This window comes from Schistocerca gregaria, chromosome 7, assembly GCF_023897955.1.
Source record: "Schistocerca gregaria isolate iqSchGreg1 chromosome 7, iqSchGreg1.2, whole genome shotgun sequence".
NCBI lineage: Eukaryota > Metazoa > Arthropoda > Insecta > Orthoptera > Acrididae > Schistocerca > Schistocerca gregaria.
This window is the reverse complement of record NC_064926.1, coordinates 192,145,069-192,159,374: the sequence shown is the minus strand read 5'-3', so window position 1 is coordinate 192,159,374 and position 14,306 is coordinate 192,145,069. Positions and strand designations below refer to the sequence as shown.

General features: G+C 35.9%; 1 protein-coding gene across 2 annotated transcripts in view; it reads left to right on the top strand.

Annotated features, from left to right (window-relative positions):
- The window catches only part of LOC126281309 (centrosomal protein of 135 kDa), a 355,520-nt gene that overhangs the window by 299,933 nt on the left and 41,281 nt on the right, over positions 1-14,306 (top strand). For both annotated transcript variants that reach the window (XM_049980149.1, XM_049980148.1), the window contains exon 17: positions 13,779-13,904. In XM_049980149.1, coding sequence (XP_049836106.1) covers positions 13,779-13,904 — 126 coding nt within the window. The remainder of the gene's footprint in view (positions 1-13,778; positions 13,905-14,306) is intronic.

Here is a 14,306-nt window from a genome sequence, read left to right as displayed (position 1 = left end):
TCCAAGGCTAAGACTTCATTATAGACTATGATGTACAGTTTTAAACAAGACAATATTCATTGGTGAAAACTATTCCATTGTGTCTTGCTTAATAGTAGTAGTATGTGTTTATGGCTATCAAAATAATGAATGTAAATACTTCCTTGAACAGCACACCCTTAGAGATCTTTAACACTGTCCACTTTGCTGTGACTAGTGCTTTCATTAATGTAGTAAAGGAAGTTTGAAAGTAGTGTGTCAGGTGAAGTATTGGACTGTAGGCTGTGGGCCATGTAAAAGTGAGAAAAAATGTGCTGCTAAAGATTTTAGAGAATATCTTAGTGATATATAGTTAGCTGAAGCAAGTTTATTTGAAGACTGCCAGAGTGTAATGTATACTGAGCCCATTAGCATTTGGATGATAATAGTATACCAGCTCATAGTGTGTCACTGTCACCAAAAAGTTATATGGAGCAAAAACTAGTCTGTAGTTATCAGGATCACTGAACATTGCACAGAGATGATGTTATGTGACTTGGACAACATGAGTGAGCAACTTCATTTTGTGCCTGCTATCATAGTCCAGTGCACTCCACATTGTTTTTTCATCTGCACTTTGTAGAAATGCGCACACTAATAATGCAAGTAAACAATTATGGAAATTCTAGAAAATATACTGTAGGCACACTGCACGAAAGCATCATTTCAATTTGAATGGTGTCACTGTTCCCATGAGTAGTATTCAGGACTGATATTGTTATTTTTTTCCTTTTCATGAAGAACCAGCGCTTCTGCTAAGTGGTATACCAAGTTTTGTCATTCCTAATTGTACTTCATTACACTATTTTTGTGTTTATTGTGCAACCATATGTGTCATACATTGCATTGTCTTAATCGCATTAATGATCATGTCTTTTTTCATGTTTTTCAGTGCATTTGTAATTGTTTAACGTTGTAATGCAATTAATAAGTTTCATGGCATTCCGTATTAAATAGTAAAGAAATATTTTTGAACTATGTAATCTGTTTTTTAAGCTATGTAATCTGTTTTTTAAATCTGTACTTTGCTTTTTAAATCTGTACTTTGCTTTAATTCAGGGTAAATTTGTAATTACTTCAGGCCATTATTTGTACAGCTTATACAACACAAATTATACTTCTAAAAAATACTCAAACTGAATGTAGCAAATTGTATTTGCTTTATCTCAGTTGACATCCTGCAAAAATAATGGTTAATCATGATGGTAGAATGGAAAGTGGGGGCGGGATAATCGACAGAGGTGAAGTATGAAGAAACCCAAAAAGAATTTCAGAAAAAGCCAGCTGAATGATAAAATTTTGGATTACATTATTGAAAAAAAAATTACATTCCTAGTCATTGTGTGGAAAAGGGTAATTGCACCATATTCCCTGGAAAATACATTATGAACTTAAAAATGAATGCTTATAAATTCAAAGAGAAACTATGATACTAGTATATATCTCGTTCAGCACAAGATGTTCTGTTTATAATGATTGCGATAAAAGTAGATAAGAGCAAAGGTTGATGTAATGGAGCTACCTGTACTCCTTGTGGGCAGGAAATAATTGTGGCTCACTTTTGAATACTTTTTATTTTTCCATGTCACCAGGCTGATCTGAATAACTGCTTTTAATGCTGTTCACTTTTGGAATAGCTACTTTGCACTTCTGTTTTTGTTTTTGAACATTTGTCTTAAATTCTGATCCATTCAAAGTTTGCTTTTATTTGCAGTACAAACATTGAAATTTACACATTTCAGTGAGCATACACCAAATTCAGCATCAAACAGCACAGTGTGTGGAATGATACCAATATGAGCAGATAAGTTCTGTTTCATACTTGATATCAATTGCAGATACGGTTATTAGATTGAATAATAGGATAGAAAATCATATTCATGTAAAGCTTTTTGGACAGTTATCTGATGTAGTTTAAGAACTGCCTGTATCTCTAAAACTACCTATCTGTCCAGCTACATGCCCAAGAGACTTCCAAGCAGCATATTCACTATGTAAAACCTACAAACTCACACTAGTTCAAAAATGTTAATATTCCCAGGCTCATAATGCTAATCTCTGCAGTGAATTCAATATATGAAAGTCTTAACGTATAAAAACAAAATGGTACAGACAGAAGAAGAGAATATTACTTGAACAACTGAAACAGTACACACAGACATGCAAATGTGACAGAGTACTGAGCCTGGAGCTTTCAGAATTATTTAAAGTTGGTCTTTTTTGGGGAGAAAAATATTGGTAATGAATCAAAAAATTATAGGAGAAGAATGGAAGGAAACGTTATTCCAAACCATGAATGAAGAGAGAGAAAAACAAATTTGATTTCAAAAGTGACAACAGAGACTGATTATGCAATGTTAATGTTATGCTCAAGGGAAGCAAAAGTGAACTGAAAATGGCAGCTTACCACAATATAGTGACATTTTAATAGCAGTCTATGAACATTTATAATATGTAGTTGTTCTTTTTATGTATTGAAAGCACTGCCATTGACCGATTTGTTGAATAAAACTTAATTAGTATTACACGTTCTTGTAGGGAGTAAGATGAACTTACTTAGAAGTAAAGGGAAATGATCAGTCACTGAATTAGGAAACTGACAATAGCAGTGTAAAGTTTATTGCATTCATATGCATTGTTCTTTATGCCACAACTTTTACAAAACTTACTGTAGGATTTAACCAAGTGAATGCTTGCTTTTTCTCATTTTTTTTTTGTAATTTCAGAAACTGGGCACATGAATGTGGGGTTTGTGGAGGTCTTTCAGCACCATGATCAGCCCTGGGTAAACACTGCTATAAGGCGTGTTAACACTGAGCTGAACGGGATGCTCCAGACACCAGCAAGGTCTCACATGAGTGTTGTTCCAGTTGATGCTGTTGGTAGGTGGGATTACACTACACATAGCCTGCACTTTAATAGGAAGGGGAAACATAAGTTAGCTTCTCTATTAGCAGATACTGTAAGGGGGGCCACATTCTCACAAGGGGTGGTCCCTGTGGTTATTGGGACCAGTCAGACAGGTTTTTAGGTTAAAGCCAAATTTCAGACAGACAACAACCAAGGAAAATAGAAGAAAAGAAACTTCATGCACAGCAAATAGGGATAAAGCTAACGGCAGTATCACCTTACTTCACAAAAATATCAGGGGAATAAAAAATAAATTAGATGAGCTGATAATGTGTTTAGATGCTCTCAGAAATAAGAATGAGATTGATATACTTTGTCTGTCTCAGCACCTTTAACTGTGGAGATGGAAAATGTCAGTATAAATGGGCGTAATTTAGCATCTTACACTTGTAGATCTAGTATGGATAAAGGAGGAGTTGCCATTTTCATAAAACAAGGGTATAAATACAGAACTGTTGGAGTAAGCAAATTTTGTGTTGATCAGCACTTTGAGGTTTGTGCATGTGAACTTCAGCTAGATAATGTTGTGTTGATATTAGCAACAGTGTACAGGTCTCCACTAGGAGATTGGCAGCTATTCATAAAAAAAGTTTGACTCTCTATTATGCAATCTGTCAGACAAGAAGAAGAAGTTATTAATCTGTGGTGATATCAATGTTAATTTTCTAAGCAATTCTGATAGGAAAAGAGAACTAGAAGTGTTGTTAACAACATATAACTTAGAACCAGTGATCAATTTCCCTACACGTGTAGCTCAGGTCAGTAGTACTCTAATTGATAATGTATTTGTACAGCAAGAGGATGTAGAACAAACACATGCTTTCACTGTGGTAAATGGATCATCTAACCATGATGCACAATTGATTAACTTACAAAACCTAACGGGGTGAACACTCCAGAAACCATTAAGTAAAAGTGTGAGGGTGCGCAACCTAGTATCTATAGATCACTTCAGAGAAAGTTTAGGAAATGTAAACTGGGAAGATGTACACAATGAGCCAAATGCTAATGATAAAGGAGCATATTTCTTGATAAATTTATATCCCTTTTTGAACATTGTTTTCCAAAGAAAATTACTAAATGTAACACCACAAACTTTTCAAAGAAACCTTGGGTTACGACAGGTATTAAAGTGTCTTCAGAAAGAAAAAGAAAACTGTATGAGACAGCAAGAACTAGTAAAGATCCAGTAGTAGTTTTATACTATAAAAATTATTGTAATGTACTGAGAAAAGTTGTAAGGAAATCAAGAAATATGTATGTTAGACAAGAAATTAACAACTCCAGCAATAAAATCAAATCAATATGATGAATGAAAATCAAAAATCAAAATCAAAATCAAAATGATGAATGTTGTTAGAAGGGAGACAGGAAAAGTAACTACTGGGATAGGTAGTATTACTGTTAATGAGAATGAGACCATCTTAACCAACAGTACACAGGTAGCCAATGTATTTAACAATCACTTCTTAAGAGTAGGAGAAAAAATTAGTGATAATAGTTCAAAAGAAAATGCCAGGCAGTACATGGAAGAGTCAGTTTTGAAAAATGTTAGTCAGATTAAGTTTCATCTAACAACCTCTTGTGAAATAAGGAAAATTATTAAATCTTTGAAAAATAAATGTTCTGTTGGAGTAGATGACATCTCTAACAAGTTATTAAAACAATGTGGAACAATTACAGCAGATGTTCTGAGCCACATATGTAATGCATCACTGACTCAGGGTATTTTTCCAAACAGGTTAAAATATGCCATTGTCAGGCCTCTAAACAAAAAGGGGGAAACCACAGATGTCAATAATTACTGGCCAGTATCCTTGCTTACAGCATTTTCAAAAATCTTTGAGAAAGTAACGTACTCAAGAGTGGTTAGCCATCTCAACAGTAATGGGATACATAGTAAATAACAATTTGGATTTCAGAAATGCTGTTCCACTGAGACAGCAATATACAATTTCACTGTACACATAATAGAGTCTTTAAATAGTAAAATGTCACCAGTAGGAATATTCTGCAACTTAGCCAAAGCATTTGATTGTGTGAACCATGACATTATATTAGAGAAATTACAGTTCTGTTGTATAAATGGAACAGCGTATGAGTGGTTTAAGTCGTATCTACAGAACAGGAAGCAAAAAATCTCTTTATATGCTTCAAGTGATTCAAAGGAGTTTGCCACTTCATCTACCTGGGGTGAAATTACATTAGGTGTTCCACAAGGTTCGATCATGGGTCACCTCCTGTTCTTTATATATGTGAATGACCTCCCTTCTTATGTGAAACACGATGCTGAACTGACACTGTTTGCTAGTGATACAAGCATAATTATTAATCCAGTAAAAGAAAGTCCGCTAGAAAATGATGCAAATAAGATCTTTGGAAACGTTATTAATTGGTTTTCTGCGAATGGGATTGCTCTGAACTTCGAAAAAACACAGTATATCCAATTTTCTGTTGCAAAAAGTATAATTCCTTCAGTAAACATAACACATCAAAAGCAGTCATATGCCAGGGTAGAGCATACTAAGTGTTTGGGTGTACGTATAGATGAGAATCTTAATTGGAAAATTCATATTTTGGATCTCCTAAAGTGACTATGTTCAGCAACTTTTACAATCAGAATAATTGCCAATTTTGAGGATGTAGAAATTAGTAAGCTTACATACTTTGCCTACTTCCACTCTCTGATGTCGTACGGAATAATTTCTGGGGCAACTCAACACTTAGGCAAAAGGTATTCACTGCTCAAAAGAAAGTAGAATAATGTGTGGGGTTCATAGTCGCACATCTTGTAGGCATATATTTAAAGGTTAGGAATTCTTACAACTGCTTCACAGTAAATTTACTCAGTAATGAAATTTTTTTCTCAACAACATGGATCAGTTTAAAATCAACAGCGACATCCATTATTCCAATACCAGAGAAAAGGAAGACCTACACTACCCTTTACTTAACCTATCTTTGGCATGGAAAGGGATAAAATATGCTGCTCTATTGTAGAGTTTTGTTAGGCCTGGCTCTCCCAAGGCTGTCAGTAGTTGTAATGGAATGTTGTGTACTCTCAGATCCTTGTTTCGACTTAGGTCTTTCAGTGCTGTGTCAAACTCTTCATGCAGTATCATATCTCCCATTTCATCTTCATCTACATTCTCTTCCATTTCTGTAATAGTGTCCTCAAGAACATCACCCTTGTATAGACCCTCTATATACTCCATCCACCTTTCCGCTTTCCCTTCTTTGCTTAGAACTGGGTTTCCAACTGAGCTCTTGATATTCATGCAAGTGGTTCTCTTGTCTCCAAAGGTCTCTTTCATTTTCCTGTAGGCAGTATCTATGTTACCCCTTGTGATATGCACCTCTGCATCCTTACATTTGTCCTCTAGCGATTGCTGCTCAGCCATTTTGCACTTCCTGTTGATCTCATTTTTGAGACATTTGTATTCCTTTCTGCCTGCTTCATTTACTGCATGTTTATATTTTCTCCTTTCATCAATCAAATTCAATATCTCTTCTGTTACCAAGGATTTCTACTAGCCCTCGTCTGTTTACCTCATTGATCCTCTGCTACCTTCACTATGTCATCTCTCAAACCTACCCATTCTTCTTCTACTGTATTTCTTTCCCCCATTCTTGTCAATTGTTCCTAATGCTCTCCCTAAAGCTCTCTACAACTTCTGGTTCTTTCAGTTTATCCAGGTCCCATCTCCTCAAATTCCCACCTTTGACAGTTTCTTCAGTTTTAATCTACATTTCATAACCAATAGATTGTGGTCAGAATCCACATCTGCATCTATAAATGTCTTACAATTTAAAACCTGGTTCCTGAACCTCTGTTTTACCATTATATAATCTATCTGAGAGCTTCCAGTATCTTCAGGATTTGTACAATTCTTTTTTCTGTTAATGGTAAGTAGATAAACAAATTTAAAAAAAACTTATTATTGAGAGTTTGAAGTGACACATATGTCAATAAACTTTACACTACAGATTAAACAGACGAATTATTATCCTTCCCCGAACTGTACATGATCTTCGAGTATGACTCTGTTTTAAAGTCAGTGTGATTTGAAGTCTCCTATAAAAATAGTGGAATGGAACCAAAGATGGGCTGTATTTTCTCCTGTGGAATTTTCATCTATGCAGTTAGTATCTTGCAGGTCCATAAATTAGCAGTAATGGTTACTGGGGAACCATGAGGCAAAATGCCTACATCTCAGTCTTGTTCAGTGGGCAATGTGCTGGGTGAGTGCTCAGACAAGGGGTACAGGTAGCACATTCTTAGACACATGTATGTGCACAGTCCTGCATGGAATTGCCTCAAGGAGGACATGTTTCAGACTCCAAAATCTTCCTGTTAGTGTTCAGGGTATCCCAGGTGGAACGGTCAGTACTCGGGTATAACAGAAATGCTCGTTTGAAGCAAAACACTTCACATAGTCATATTTATTAGTCCTAATGATTTCAGAGATAGAACATTTAATGTACATTTGTTCTTGGGTGGTGGCACACACCCAACCTCTTTGACATTTTATTCTAGCCTAACCTACCTCATTGCCTCTAACCTCTTTGCTCAGGATGTTGTTGTGCCATTAAACTAGCCCATTAAATGCACAGTTGCCCATGTTTGTGAAGTAGTACGAGGGGTGGAAAGTGTGCTAGACAGAAGCATTGGTTAACTGTGTTAGTACACATACTGTCTAAAATGCCACACATGTACACTAATATGGAGATTACATGCATGCAGACATGGTGCACATTTACGACTTCTGCAATGGTTGTAACTCTGCTGCTGTCGAAGAATACCATTGGCACTTTCTGTGGAGTGTTTACCAGTGTTTTTAGCGTATTTGTGAAACCGCTGTTTTTCCAAGTTCCCATTTTACTTTTGAATCTGTAGTTCAACAAGTAGTTCAACAACCTGTGCAGGAACAGCAACACATTGTTGAAATGGTGTAGTGTGGTGCTAGTTCTAGCACATAGCAGCTTTGTGCGCATATCATGTGTCCCACAAAGACATGGAGCAAACTTACATGTGGGAAACTTGTAGCCATTTCATGTCTTAACACCTCTACATTCTTCACATTGGTGACAGTCACATGACTTGAATTTTGTCACTGCTTAAATGACAATCATTATTTGCATCCATTAATACTAGTCACTGATGAAGCCATGTTTACTTGGAGAGTCAAAAGCATACACAATAATCAATTATGGTTGCAGGAAAATCCACTGAAACCAATTTCCAAATATATTTTTCGATCAGTGTTTGATAATTAACTTGTCGATAGCTCTAGCTATTTTAAAAGAGCAAATGTCTAGACATAATTTTCTCAAGAGGGCACAAATATATTTAAGTTGATGGTGGGATATTCAAACATTTGTTCTGAACTCTACAATAGCTGTAATACGAGGTATATGATGATACTTAGAGATGAATGTTTTAAAAAAGGTAGTTTTCAATTGATACTTTGTAAAACGTGTGTTATAATATTTTTTAAGTGTTGCATGTGTGTAAACCTGACAGTTTATTGAACAACAGAGAAAATAAATAAAAATGTAGATTAAATGTGTTCTATCTCAGAAACCATTTGGAATAGTGTGTGTGTCATATGAAGTTTTTTTGCTTCAAATCGTCATTCCTGTCATATCCTTGAATATTGACCATTCCTCCAGGGACACCACATATAAGAGTCAAGATCATGTTTTATCCATTGACACTTCAAACCAACACACTTGTTTACATCCATTATGTCATTCTTCAATGCAGGCCACCAGATTGTGGTCTAATATGTGTTCAGACATATTTGTAGGGCAGGTTGAAGTGAGACTCATCCCTGTATGCTGCATTTTGTCTCTCAGTGCACAAATGACAGTGCTCGTAATCTCGTCTCTCAGTGCACAAATGACAGTGCTCGTAATCTCATTTCAAGGTACTGACATAGAACTTATTATACATACTGGCGTGCACCCATTGCAGTGCTCCAGCATCAAGCCAACACTGTGAATGAAGTCATACCATTTGTTAGGTATGACCCTATAGATGCATTGGAAATCATCCCTTGCAGTGTTAATGTTGGGTGATGCAATACATCCTGTATGTATACACATATTCATCACGTGCATCACTATAGTAGCAACTTCCCCAGCATTAACCAAAGCATTTCTCACAGATTTTTCTAACCAATGTGAGCTCACTATTATGCTGATATTGTGTCCTTCATCAGTGAACACACAGGTTTCGTTTCATCAATTTCCATTGATTGCATTTGGCATGACACTAAACTTCCTGGTCAGTAGAGAGAGCACTAATTAAGCCTGTGCATACATTACCTCTCTGCTGTCTTATCTACACAATGTGTTATCTTGGATGGAAAATTATCATCAGATGCAGAAGTAACTTCGGGTGTGCATCAGGTAAGTGTGCTGGGACTCTGGCTGTTCATGTTGTGTATTAATGATTTTGCAGATGATATGAATGGTAAAATCAGGCTTTTTGCAGATGATGCAGTTATCTAAAATGAATTACTATCTCAAAGAAGCTGCATAAAATTTAGTCAGATCTTGAAAAGATTTCAACATGGTGCAGAGATTGTTAACATGCTGTAAATGTTCAGAAAAGTAAAATTGTGCACTTCACAAAACAAAAAATTGTACTATCCTGTATGATAATATCAAAGACTCACTGCTGAAATCAGCCAACTCATACAAATACCGGGGTGTAACACTCTGTAGGGACATGAAATGGAATGATTACATAGGGTAAGTCATGGGTAAAGCAGATGGTACACTTCGGTTTATTGACAGAATACAGGGGAAGTTCAGTCAGTCTACAAAAGATATTGTTTAGAAGTCACTCTTGCAACTCATCCTAGAATATTGCTAAAGTGTGTGGGACCCATACAAGATAGGTCAAACGGGGGATATTGAACATATACAGTGGAGGGCAGCACGAATGATCACAGATTTGTTGAAGCGGTTGGAGAATGTCGTAGAGATACAAAGGAACTAAACTGGCACACTGTTGAAGACAGGCATAAACTATCCCAAGAAAGTCTATTAACAAAGTTTCAAGAATCAGCTGTAAATGATTACTCTAGGGATATACTACAACCCTCCAGGTATCGCTCACACAGAAATCGCAAGGATAAGATTAGAAATATTACCACAATCATTTTTCCCATGCTCGATAAGTGAATGGAAAAGGAAGAAAACCTAATAACTGGTACAATGGAATATACCCACTGTCATGCGCCTCATGGTGGTTTGCAGAAAATAGATATAAATGTAGATGTATACATATTCTTTTGGTATCTAAATGGTTAAGTGTCAGAAAACAAATCCAAAAGTTTATTGTACAATCTTTACCAGTCTTTAGATTTTTCTAACACTTATTTCTTCTTTTGAGTCTTGCAATTACTTGTTAATGTGAATAAAAAGCAATGTTGCATTGTAATTTGAGGTCCATGTTAAATTGTAGTTTCCCTACAACAGGCTCGGAAAGATGGTTCAGAAGGTGAGGGAATGCCATCTCCAGTATGACCATACCTGGTAAAGCACTGTGTTGTTCAAAGCAACCCTAGGGTCAAGCATAACTTTACCATACCAGTTATACCGGTATGAAATGAGCGTTTTTTTGTGAAAATGAAGCACTAATTTTGAACTGAAAAGTAAAAACATTTTATTCAAAGTACTGACCATTGCTTTCTATACATTTTGATCACCTCTCTGGCAATTTGTGGACACCATGCCAATAGAAAAGTTCGTCTTTTGAAGCAAACCAATCAGACACTCAATTTTCAACTTCTTCGTAGGAATGGAAGTGGTCCTCAGCCAATGCGTGTCCCATTGATGAAAACAAATTGTAGTCGGAAGGGGCCAAGTCTGGTGAATATGGCATTTGGGGTAGCAGCTCCCAGCCAAGTGTTTTGATTGTATCCTGAACCAGTTTTGCTTTGTGTGCAGATGCATTGCCATGCAAAAAAATTACTTTCCTATGTCTTCTGGCCTATTCTGGTCTTTTTTCGATCAATGCATAGTTCAAATTGATCACTTGTTGCCTGTAGCAGTTAGTATTCACAGTTTCACCGGGTTTTAGAAGCTCATGATACACCACACCTCTCTGATCCCACCAAACACAGAGCATTGTCTTCTTGTCGAATCAATCTGGTTTTGCAGTCGATGTTGATAGTTGTCCCGGATTAACCCATGATTTTTCCCATTTAGGATTCTTAAAATAAATCCATTTTTCATCATCAGTAACAATTCGATGCAAAATTGATTTTCTTTCATGTCTTTGAAGCAAAATTTGACAAATGGTTTTTCAGTTTTCCATCTGTCTTTCATTCAATTCATGTGGCATGGCACCCATTTTCCACACATTTGGATCTTTTACCATAGCATTCCAATGGTCAGAAATAATTGTTGTGCAACATTTAGCATTGCTGCCATTTGCTTCTGGCTCAAAGTATCATCTTCATCCAATTTTGCTTGCAATTCGGCGTCTTCGAACTTTTTGGGTTGTCTTCCATGTTCTTCATTCCTTACATCAAAATCATTATTTCTGAAGTGTTGAAACCATCTTTTGCATGTTGCTTCTGACAGAGCATGAGCACCATATGCCTCGGCAAGCATTCTATGCGACTCTGCAGCACTTTTTTTCAAATGAAAACAAAAAATTAATGCTTTCCGCAAATCATCACTTTCTGGTACAAAATTCGACATTGTTAACACGATGGTAACATATGATGTTGTTTGTTCCATGACTTGATGTATACTAAATATCTTTGACAGATGACATACTAACCAAACCAAAAAAATTTAAGGCTTGTTCACAACAAATGTCCCCTATTGACACATTTGTATCTTTAACCCTGATTTCATACTGGTACACCTGTTACCTTCTTAGTTTTTTATGCATTTGCATCTATCTGGGTACTCAATTTTTCTCAAATATTTGTGTCCAATCTCTACAGATCTGATTACTTGGCATTAGATGTGTTAGTACGAAAGCTAAAGATTTGAAAAGTAAATAAATAAATGAAATATAAAATGAAATCTGCAATAAAGTTAATGACAATGTGACAGATATAGAATTAATTTCTACACCTAGGAGAAGTAAACAACAGTGCAGATTAACTTTTAATAGCATTTAAACATTTAGTGTAAATAATAAAGTACTAGCAGATTTATATTAAAACAGATATTAAAAATAAATAAGAAAAGTGTAAATTATCAAATGTATTCAGATAGTCAAAGTCATCTATGCATCATTGAGGGAATTTTCTTAATACAGGAACTGCATAATTTCATAATTTTTCTTTGGTGTTTTTGAATTGTTTTTGTTTTCATAATCAGAAGTAAATGTTGCAACTCTTGTATGCTTCTTACAGGCATCTTGTGGGTATTGTACACAGTGTGAAATTGCACCCATGGACAGTCGCAATCATTGGAGCATAAAAAGGGAGCACATAGTAGATAAAAATAACACTTTGGCTTATAAAAGCAATTACTTTACTGAAATAGAGAGAGAGAGAGAGAGAGAGAGAGAGAGGGGGGGGGGGGGGGTGATGGCACAGGACTTCAACAGCAGCAGCACTGCCAGTCATTTGAGTCAGACAACTAGCCTATCAGCATGATATTTGAAGAGGTGTTTCCACTTTTGTTTGACTGACCCTCAATGCATTTTCAAAGAGGAGCATTTCTCCTTTGATCCCTTTTAAATAGGGCCTTCTTAATTCATTGTTCTGAAATGAGGACATATCTAAGGGATTTTCTTTACTCCCTTCAGTTGACTGTAAAAGTCATGTGGAAACTATTTGACACTGATTTTTATTAAATATATTAATGTTATGGCTGCATTATTCAAGCATCAGTTTATATGTTATTAATCAGTGATGCAGGTGATATTTCAGATGCAACATGAGTATCCCTCTTGTAATTATAACTATATCTCGGCAGCAATTCATTTGGGGAAAATACATGTGCCACTGAATTTCAGTTTTCTATGCAAATTGGGGCAACCAGACTAAAAATCTTTTCTGTTTCAAAATAAGTAAAAAAGTCCAATACACATCTGGAATTCACACTGCAGTTAGGTTAAGGTTGTAATTTGTTTTATGATATTGCACCTCGATATTTAATGATACTATTACAAATCATATTGATGTTCGGAAATAAAAATATTAAACTTAGTGCCCCCACTCCCCCACCCACACACACAAAACTTTGCAGCCTTCTGCCATTCTCTCCAGATAACTAAACACTTGTAAGATGCTATACAGCTACTAAACCCCACCCATTAGGTGACAATCATCAGATAACAGTCCCATACCCCACTAAACCCCTACAACTGCAAAACATTTCATCTAAGTACTTATTACTTTTCATTTGAAGACAGTATTGGCAAGCTACATGTGCTAAAGGTGAGAGCCATTCTTGTTTCATTCTGCATTATCTGTCAGCTCATCTATAAATAATTATCAACATGTTAGTGGTTTAGCCATGAAATTCTCAATATTAATGAAAAGTCAGAAATTGTTTTCAACATGTTCTATTGGTTTAACCATGAAATTTTCAGTATTAATGGTGAGCTAGAAGCAGAATGTCAACACAGTGTCTTGTTATCTCACACACTTCACAACAGAATTACAGGAAACATGGTATTTATTATATTGTACTATCTAACAATTTCTGCCATGTTCAGAATAAGAGTGTCAGATGGTTTTATTTTACGTGTTATATACCTATACATCTCTACTTCTTCAGTTCCCTGTAAATGATATTTGTGTATTGAAATGTACTGGGTCTCAGTTTCCACATATGTTTAATGTACAGTGACTTGTTTGTTGTAGCATCTCACTGGATGAGACAGCAGCTCGTGACGCTCTGGTGCGAGCTGCTGAAAGAGAGGTTAATACTATTCGGTCAGAACTGGAAGCTGCAGAAAGAGCAAGGGATGGCTTGCTTCGAGAGAACAGGTGGGCTACTTTTTAATTTAATATTAGCTGAAGATGAATGCTCACATTTAATGTGCTTGTATGAATATGTATTCTTTAGTAGAGGAGTGAACATGAAATGTCTTGTAGACTTGACATACTCATTTGTCTCTTGAGAGTACTAAGTGGTAATATACAGGATGTTTTTAAATTCTCATCAGCAAATTGCTAGTATCTGTGTAAGGCTTTGAGTAGATATAGTTTGAGTAGGAAACCATGACAGATGTATAATTTCCATGCAAAAGGAATGACCCTATGGATCATTGTTTCATGCCCTCCTACATATGCTGAGTTATACAGCAACAACTATTTCCCATGATGATGATGATGATGACGACCATGACTGTGATGACAATGAGGATGATGATGAGGATGATGATGACA